The following is a 9,981-nucleotide window of genomic DNA, read 5'->3' as shown; positions in this document are numbered from 1 at the left end:
TAGTATACAGAGCCCTTCCGCTCTCTGAATCAGCAACAGGGAGGCTCCAGGCTGCTACCTGGCTCCCAGCTGCACTCGAGAGCGCTACAAAGAGCTCCAGGAGCTTGCAAAAAAGTGTTTAGCAAATAAAGACCAATAAATAGAATGGAGCAAACCGGTGACTACAAATCTGTCTCCTTTAATCGCTGCACATGTCAAATAGTGAATTAAAGTTGATGGTTTATAAAGACATTCCACGATCATTTTCCTTTGTGATAGTTTACAGCTGAATAGTACGTTAACGCGTTTGGGTTTGATTTTTTCTGTTTAATTAAAACAAATCAGAACTTTTCATTTGTTTATTATCTTGAAATTGCTCTACAAGCCCAAGGCGGGTACAAGACACAATAACTGTGTGAGTGAGACACAGCCTCTGAAATACCGCTGAGCTCTCTATTTTCATAAAAAATACTTGCCCGCGATCCGTTCTGAAATTGATTCATGTTTCTGATTTGCAAGCTGGGCAGCTGTGCAAATATCTTGGCGGGCAATGCCAGTTGAGTAAAACGTCGCAGAGCTTTAAACAAAACCCTACCACATCCCTCTTTTACAGGGACCTACAAAAACAACCAATCGCTTATGAGGTGCTGTAGCATCAAATCCCCAGTCTCTGTCTTTAAAAGTTATTTCCTGCTTTTCGGTTCAGGCGTCGCATATCCTCCCTCCAAAATGATTGAGACCTTGTAAATATGACCGACACGGAGTGACATTGTACAAATGATACTGAACGGGAGGAGATGATCTAATTGACACAATCAGAATTCTGTATATTAGGTGAAGCAATCTGAGTGCCAATGCAAAGTTCTGGCTCTCTCGGACAAGTCCGCGCAGAATACCAGCAGCCTGGGAGTGTGACACACGCAGACTTCAAAAGTTTTTCTCCTCGATTTTTTTTTTAAACTAAGAGGGGGCGACAAAGAACGCGAGTGACTTTTAAGAAATAAATTTGAAGATAACGACATTAAAATGAATGGCAGGAAGCACAAAACCACATGAGCATAGGTCAAACGGCATTAGTCACAGGTTTTATCTGCAGACATTAGAATTCCCTTCTCTTAAACGATCACTGCCTTTGAAAAGAAACTTCCAAAGGAGATCACTTAAAATAAGATCCTTTCGTCCGATTTCTTGGTTTCTTATGGTCTATCTTCCCTTTCAATAGATGTCTAGTCCCTTTTGCCTTGGTGCTTAAGGAATTCTTTATGAGTGTGCTAAGACATATCACAAGGAACTGGGTCCACGTGTGCCACAGCATGCGTTTGACCCAACCTTCCAGAAAATGTCAGCCCCTTTTTTAAAAACCAGAGAAATTAGCAGCAGTTGGTCTATAGTGAGGCAAAATGCCCCCGATGTATATGTAAAGAAAGGAGTAAATCATCTCAATGGAACATAATGACTGTAAAAACTATGTGTTCTCAGATCCGCCTGGGCTGCTCTTCTAGACACTCAAGTTCTGCTGGGAAATACCGCGTTTGGGGGTGGGAGTTGGGAAGAATTCATTATTTATTGTTTGAAACGTTCTATTCGATTGTTTTATTTGCTACTGTTCCACTTGCCTGAAAGTAACACCTTGAGAGCAGCCAGGCATACAGCATGGTCTCGCCCTATCCGTAGGGAAATGCTATGGTAAGAAAAGAAGTAAATGCAAAAAAACAGAGCAGGATATGGTACCGACAGACTAAGCCTTCCCACTGTGACTTGGAGTAGTGCATAAACTGTGCCAGCTTCCAAGTGCAGGTGTTTTGGAACTGGGCTTCATTTGATCTTAGTTAGTTCCTTCGTAGGTCTTGCTGGGGTTCTCTTTCTTCCTTCCTTCTGCAAAACGTTAACACTAATTTTAAAAATCGCAGAGTTCTTAAACTGATACCGAAGATCTTCTGAATCACCATATACTCTTACAAGCGATAGGTTGTTGGAGCCTTGGAATAGCGTTGGGGAAACTTGTCAGCATCATATAATTTCGATGGCCAGTTCCGTCCTCTCTAATAAATAACTGTTTGATTTGAATCAAGGGAGAGGTTTAACAGACTTTCTTTCTTCCCTAATGTGATATAAATCGCAGATGCACTTTTATTGAATGGTTAAAGCATCGACATGGAGATAATCAACACAAAACACCCGGACAAAAACCATCGAGAGAAATAAAGCTGGTTAATAAGATTTTTGAGAAAGCTTTGTGTTAAAAAGTAAAAAGAGAAAACAGCTGAAGGTGACAGTTAGTTCATGGTTAATAGGATAAAGGCTGCATGGCTGAGGCTGCACACTTCTGCTTGCAAAGGTTCCGCAACACCAAAGAACTGAATAGGGTGCTTTTAAAACATTTAACACATCTGTTATATTATTTAACAGAGAAATCAGGTAAAACCACTTTTCAATAGCCTCTTTCATCGACCTACCCCAACGAAAATTAACTACAATTTCATATATTTCCATATTTGCCATTAAAAGGGCTATCAGAAAATCACTTTTTAAACTATTCCCTTAAAATAGTACTTGTTCCCAGAGAAAAGTAGTGGGCTCTCTGTTTTGGGGGACATAATTAAATATACTTTCAGAGACTCAGATAAAAAAAGCCATTGAATATGCATTTGGGGGGGATCTGAGAAGGATTCAAGCTATATTTTTAAAACTGCTGTTTACAAAAAATGGCACTTACTCAAAGAATACTTAGGTTAGTAATATGGATCAAGACGTTGGCATGTTTCACTCGCCTTCACTTTCAAATATGTTTATTTCTACCATTTTAAAAAATAGATTAGATAAACCCTAACAGCCGACTTAAAATGTCAATTGTTTGTTGTGTTACTAAAAAGAGCTGTATAGGTCTTTTCTATTTTTAATGTTCATATTTCCTCATAGTTCCTTATGAACTAAAATAACTATTACATTTAAGTTTATTTGCAAACCTGTTGTTTGAACACATAAAATTACTTATTTGCTATCCAATCATCGGCCTAGTAACAAAACCAGATATAATCATTCAGATCGGTTTATATTATTCCAAATGTTTGTAGGCTTGATTTTTTGGATAGAAAAGATTGTCTTACATACGTACAGCATACTTTCAAATTTCACTGCATACGATAGCACGGAAGACATTTTCAGAAAACAATCAGATCCAATATCAGGATCTTTTCATCAGCAGAGTTTAATTTTATGTTCACTAATTTGTATCTTCCATTATTCAAAAATGGTGCTTTTTTGACAGCCCGTAGATAAGTTTGTATGAATATTTATTGATTTATTTCCTAAACTCGGCAGGGGAGCAGCAAATAAATTTAGTGCTTTCTTTAAATAATTCTTTTTCTATGAGGCAAGATGTCATTTGAAACTTTTAAATAGGCATTTAATTAGCTTGTGTGTGTTGCTTCTGAACAAAACCCTGCTGGGAGCCTTTGGAGAAATGTATTCCAAAGAGGCGGTCAATATGCAAAATTGATGACTACACTTTCTTTGTTGCAAGGCCATTGTGCATTGCTTGTTTATGAAGTCTAATCCAATCATAAATTGCACCCCTGGACCAATCAGAAAGCCCAGAGCTCTCGATGAATGAAGCTCAAGTGGAGAACTTTGTTGAACCCCTTTGTTCGAGCTGTCACTTTTGAAAGAGCTTTAGCAGGGCTGACCACTATAAAACCCATCATCCAGGAGGAAGGGCAAAGAGAACCCTGCCAGACTTACTAGTTGGATCTTTACTAAAGAGGTTTGCAAAGCGGAAAAAAATACCAAGCCAGGTTCCTTGGACCCTGAAAAGTATTTGCTCAGCCTCTGCGATGATGTTCCCAAGTCTCATAGCTCCTCCGGCTGTGTACCCGAATCTCCTGCGGCCAACTCCTACTTTAACTTTGCCTCAGTCTCTTCAGTCAGCCTTTTCTAGCCATTCTAGCTTCTTGGTGGAAGATTTGATCAGGATCAGCAGGCCTGCCAGTTACCTGCCTCGGAACGGCCCTCCGCCTAGCATGTCCCCTCCAGCCTCCGGGACCAGCACAGCCAGGACAGACACTGTGACATCAGAGCTCGTCAGCTGCAACACCTCTAGCGCTAGGAGGGTCTGTTCCCCGCAGACTTCAGTCTCATCCAATAACGATTCCACTTTCCTGAAGTTTGGGGTCAACGCCATCCTCTCGTCCACTCCTAGAGCTGGTAAGCGACCAACTTTTAGCGCCTCAATTTAGTGTTTCAGGAGGACTAGCAGGAGCTTATTCCTGTGCAGTGTTTTCCAATCGGAAAACCATTAAGTACGTTAAGGGGGAGCGGGGGGTTCTTCCTATACATCACTGCCAATGTTGAAGAAATGATCATCATCTGAGTGTTTGAGGAAGGGGCGGGGGGAGGGAGGGAGAGACCTGCAATCGAGAATCAGAGACCTTCTGCAGAGCATTGGTTGAAGAGTAATGGGCGGCCCTGGCTCTCCGTTCGTTCTGCCGCATTGCCTCTTGAATCTTTGCAGAAATGATGAGGGTCCCTCTAAATTTCGGAGAGCAGAGCGGTTTGTTTGTTTGTCGGTTCTGATAAACGATGCCAAAGTGACTAATCTCTGCCTCGTTAGTATCAGTTCCCTGGCAAAAAGAAAACAAAACACTCCCAGGAAGGGGATTATTTTTTAAACTAGAACCAGGCAGATTAATTTGATCCGTCTGCGTCTGCTTTAGGGAAGAAATGTTGTATTGAGCTGCTACTTTATCATCTCCACTGCTCTCTTCCTGCTACTGGTGGAATCCAATGAACGGTAAATATCTTTTTTTTATTTGCTTTTATTTTTGCCAGAAACCTCCCCTGCGTTGCTTCCGAGTGTCCCTCCAAAGACATTCTCCTTTCCATACTTTGAAGGATCCTTCCAGCCTTTTATCAGATCTTCTTATTTCCCAGGTAGGTCTCAAGACCCCTCAGCCTTCCCTCTCCTGACTCCTATATCTCATCGCTCTCCTCCACTCCCACCCCCCTTAATTGTTCCGGGCATATCCCAGTCATATTTCTCCGTCCACCCTTGGGGGTTATGCTCTAGTTCAGAGGTTGGACGGAGAACAACATTCAAGAATCAGTCGCGCCAATTTGATGCCCTATTTAGCACAAGCAGTGACTGCTTGACATTTCGTACCAATTCCCCCCTGATCTACAAATTAGCCGGAATTGTCATGGTCCAAATTTGAGGCGGTTCCCTTCTCACAGAGAAGCTGCTGGCATCCTCTTCATGGCTGCGGTTTTCCCACAGAGTCAGTGCACTCTGCCGGTGATCCCCAACAAAAGTTTCAGCACCATGACCAATTTGGTCAGCTCCCTCTGGGCAGCCACACACAGACCTAGCGCTGACTTTACCATGCTGCTGATAGACATTTACCAGCCATGGGCTAATTTCCCATTAAGGGTCATTCAGTGTTCCAGTATTTTCACAAGACCACATGGAGCGTTCCCTTGTTTGGGTATTCGGTGTGGCAAAAAAGCCACATACATACCCCAAATCCCTGTCCATTAGAAAATTTACAAATACGATCTGGGCAGGTAAACAAAACAAATCAAGACTACGATGAAAATTCCATTAACCTTTTCATTGCCTATTTTGTGTCTTCAGTGTCATATTATTACTAAGTATTATCCCCTTCTCCCAATAATAGTTACATTGAAATGCAAATCTTATCCCCTTACAACCTGAGAGTATATTAATCATTTCGTTCTTGGGTCTCCAACTTCATATATTTATCTATATTAATTAATGGCTATTAAAATGTCATAAAATTTACACCGATTAAGAAAGATAAAAATCAAGAAGACTCAGGGTATTGAGATCTGAGTCCTATAGTGTCAGGATTTGGGGCAACAATTAAAAAAAATCTAATTAGACAAACAAGCTATTAATATTTTTTTTAAAAAAGAGGAAGAAAATAATCCAAGCTCTTCCATTCATGCTCCTGATAATGGAATTTGCTTCTTTTCTCCAGCATGTGAATGGCCTAACAAAAACAACTTGAGCTTTATAAATAGCTTTTCATGTCCATTTAATGAAAATGATTTGGGGAAAGAGAAGACTGTGTCATCAGTATTCTCCCAAGGAGCTTGGCATGCAGTTGTGTTTAGTTTGAAAGTGTAAATCTCTTTTGTTCCAATAATATATGGCTTTAGCTGCTTGTCCTCAGTCTTTTTCTGTTAGTTCATTACTACACAATTACCATTCACGCTTCATTAGAATCTCTGTCTCTCTTTGGGATTTTTTTTTAAGGCGAAACTGTGCCCTTTTTATCATACCAATACCATTGGGAACCAGTCAATGTGCTAATTAGCTGTTACTTTTCATGTCTTCGGATTGAATTCTTCAAGTTTTGTAAGGGGGGAGGGAAGATTAATATAAAAAAGATGAATACTGATTGATCAAAACTGCATCTAAAGCGGACTTTTTTGTTCAAACCAGAAAAGTCCCTCATTTTCATCTCAAGAATAATAAAGTGTCTGAAATGATAAAAGCTTCTGAAAAAAATCAAATACTTTGGAGAGAGAAAAAAGCTTTTTTATTATACCTCTATTTTAGTTGGTACGCCTCGCTTTGCCTTTTCAAGCTGCAAACCTTTGAAACACATAACAAAACAGCCCACTATTGATACATTTTACACGTTTCAGTTGATGTATCTAATCCTAGTTATCACTTGTTGAAAGGGACAGTTATTTAAGCGTAAAGTTCCTTTCATTGCTTCAGGTTTATAGGTGCTGGTCCATTCAGTGGGATGTGTGTACAGAGTGAAAGAAGGGGGGGGGGAGATGGCGAGAGAGAGTGAAAAAGACAGAAAGAAGGATGAAAAAGAGAAGAAAGAAAGAAAGAAAGAAAGAAAAAGCTGGAGAAAGTGCCAAGAAGTTAAAGGAAAGAAGGGGAGAGAAGCGGAGAAGCAGAAAGCGGGGGAAAAGCCTGTTTGCAGTTTCTTGGCTAGCTCAGCTTAGTCTCTGCTCTTGTCTCTTTCCCCAGCGTCCTCCTCTGTGGTGCCGATCCCCGGCACTTTCTCTTGGCCCCTGGCTGCTAGAGGGAAGCCCCGCAGAGGGATGCTTCGCAGGGCAGTCTTCTCGGACGTGCAACGCAAAGCTCTGGAGAAAATGTTTCAGAAGCAGAAGTACATCAGCAAACCAGACAGGAAAAAGCTGGCAGCCAAACTGGGGCTCAAAGACTCGCAGGTAACTAACAACCCCCGCGTGTGTGTGCATGGGGGGGGGGGGGAGATGGCATTCATCCTGGGCGGGCTGGCATGAGAGCCCGAGGACCAGCCATGGGATCAGCATTACGCCATCCAAGGGGAGGGCCTTTCGCAGGCCACTGGCGGGGATGTTCGTCACTGGGCCATTGGGGCCAATCCTGCCAGCTGCTGGGCGTCACCTTAAGGGCACTTAGCACACTGCCCATCAGGATAAACAGCGTGTCCTTATATACTCAGCAAATGCTGGTAGAGCCCCCAGAGACACACACGGGGGAGAAGAGATGTGGATTCCCTGGGTGGGGAGTTACAGCGTGTACACAACTAGGGATCGCCTCGCTTCCTGGGATGGGGTTTCCCTATCCTTCCTCCCCTTCTCACGTGTCACCGCTTCGCTACCTTTATCCTCTCACGCCTGGTGCACACCGATGGAGCCTGGACAAGAGCCTTACCCCAAAGATCTTACAATTTAGGATCCGATCTTGCCAGCTCCCGGGCGCTCTTCGCTCCCACAGACCTCAGTAGGGCTGGCTGGGACCCAGTGCCCTGCGGGGTGGTAACGCTCCCCGCCTCCAGCCTGCGCTCGGGCTAGCGCTGGACAAGGGAGAAGAGATCAACGGCCAGGGCGGATGCAGTAACCTCTCGGGCTGGAGTGGGAGGAGGCGGCGACCTGGCAGGTGGAGCAGGGAGATCCGAAGGCTGTTCCAGATTGGGGGGGCGGTTCAAAGACCAGCAGAGAGCCCAGAGTGGGAGAAAGGGAGAGCACGCCAGGCATCGCTGTCAGGAGCCAGTAGAGCTGGGCTGCCCATCTAGTCTGCTAGTGCCTACTGCGCGCTGGGCACCGACCACACCCTCCCCGAGGCCTCAGTGCCTGCCCCGGGGAGCTGACATGAATTGAGAGTCTATCAGACTCCCTCTGGCCCGAGGCAAGCTTTCAGCAGCGGCGCATTGAGGCGGTGGTAGTGGCAGCCAGGGGGGCTATAAGTCACACGTGCCCAGCCGCGTACACTACAATTCTGTGTAACCGGAGCCCGGGGCTTTGTGAATCCCTTTCTATCTAGGTGAAGATCTGGTTCCAGAACAGAAGGATGAAGTGGAGGAACTCCAAAGAGAGAGAGCTTCTCTCCTCCGGGGGCTGCAGAGAACAAACCTTACCCACCAAGTTCAACCCTCACCCAGACCTCAGCGACGTAGGCAAGAAATGTTCAGAGGAGGAGGAGGAAGAGGAGGAAGTGTCCCCTCTGTGCCCAGCCAGCCCTCGGCACACCCTGACCTACCACCAGTCTCCAGAGCACCTGCACTTGAGGGACAGACTGGACTCCCAGATGCCCCCCTCTCCATCCCACTCCAGCAGCCCCAGCAAACCTTCAGACTTCTCAGACTCGGAGGAAGAGGATGATGAGGGGGAAGAGGAAGAGGAGGAGATCACAGTCTCTTAGATCTCCTGCCTGCCCCCACCACAACAGGAGACTTTGCAAGATGTAACTTAATAAATAGAAGTATAGAAGTGCTATAAAATTGAAGAGGTGGTGTCCCTCCTGAATGTCTACATGGTTCTCACATGCAAGTTATTTATGGCATAGCCGGGTCTGCCTACACTTATACTCCTTTCCTTGTCTATTTGCTTTGCTTATGAGGCCTTGTATACATAGCATCCATTAGCCTCTCTCTTTGTATCTATGTTTAGCAACCAAACTTGTAGGATAGCTGCATTTTCCCCATGCAAGCCACAGACAAGATAATTGGAACACCCTGCTTTGGAAGGCATGCTTGGTATATAGCAAGGGGGAAGTAATTAAATGGAGTGGAGACTGTGGTTTGGAGACAAAATCATGGTAAATGCTGTAATCCTTTTATTAGATTTCAAGAGAACTCCCTGCTATTATTAAGTTATGGAAATGATGAAAGTTGTATGGTCTGATCCTGGAACCCTTGTTTACATGAGTAGTCCTTATACATGTGAGTAATCCCTGTGGAACTATTCATGGACCAGACCCTGCTCCTCTTAATCACATCCAGTAGCACCATACTCCATGTATGTCAGTAGGACACATTTGGAGTATGTGGTTACTTAATTGGGAGAACATAGACCCTCATAAGTAAGGACTAAATGGCATGAACAAGGGTTTCAAAGCTGGGATCTATGTGTTTATATTTTAATTGGTGCAGCAATGATATATATGAAGCACTCTCTAAACCACTTTTTGTTCACACCGCTGTGATCAATTTCTACATTGCTTCTAGTAGAGGTTTAATGTGGATGGAGGATAATGGATATGCCTCTTCGATTTTTGACTGAACTTTGCTGTCTTTGCACAGCTTCTATGAACTGTACATTATTTTGTACACTTACGCTGTATGGATGTTTTATACCAAGGTTACTGTGAATGAGTATAAAGATGGACTGATAAGATTTCTCTCTCTCTTGTTTTTTTTAATGGTTTTTAAACTAAAAAAAAGTAGCTGTTTAACTGTGTAACTTATAAAAAACACTTTTATTTTGTATTTTATGTGTACAGATTTTAAATATGTATATATAATAAAGGGAATGAATGCCAAATAAAAAGTAGATTTCTGTGGTTGGTCATGTCAGTCTGTCTACAGGCTGCTGTAGGTTGTGTCTGGGAACAAAGGAATGTATGAACAACAACAGGAGAACATCAGGACCAGAGATTATATAACACCCATATCAGCACTTTAATTTAAAACTGCTACATTTCAATTGTGTTACTAAATAGATTTTTAAGGGTATGGGACTGTCCTGAAACCCTTA

General features: G+C 43.2%; 1 protein-coding gene across 1 annotated transcript; it reads left to right on the top strand.

The window, feature by feature from the left end:
* The first annotated feature begins 3,812 nt into the window (after window positions 1–3,812).
* On the top strand, window positions 3,813–8,668 carry DBX1 (developing brain homeobox 1). The gene is made up of 4 exons (XM_034769836.1): window positions 3,813–4,182; window positions 4,807–4,908; window positions 6,989–7,191; window positions 8,270–8,668. Exons 1-4 carry the CDS (start codon window positions 3,813–3,815, stop codon window positions 8,645–8,647), a joined length of 1,053 nt encoding a protein of 350 aa, XP_034625727.1. The 3' UTR covers window positions 8,648–8,668.
* Window positions 8,669–9,981: the final 1,313 nt, after the last annotated feature.

The sequence above is a fragment of the Trachemys scripta genome, chromosome 4 (assembly GCF_013100865.1).
Source record: "Trachemys scripta elegans isolate TJP31775 chromosome 4, CAS_Tse_1.0, whole genome shotgun sequence".
NCBI lineage: Eukaryota > Metazoa > Chordata > Testudines > Emydidae > Trachemys > Trachemys scripta.
Note: the sequence above shows the minus strand (reverse complement) of the source record. Positions and strands in the feature narration are given on the sequence as shown.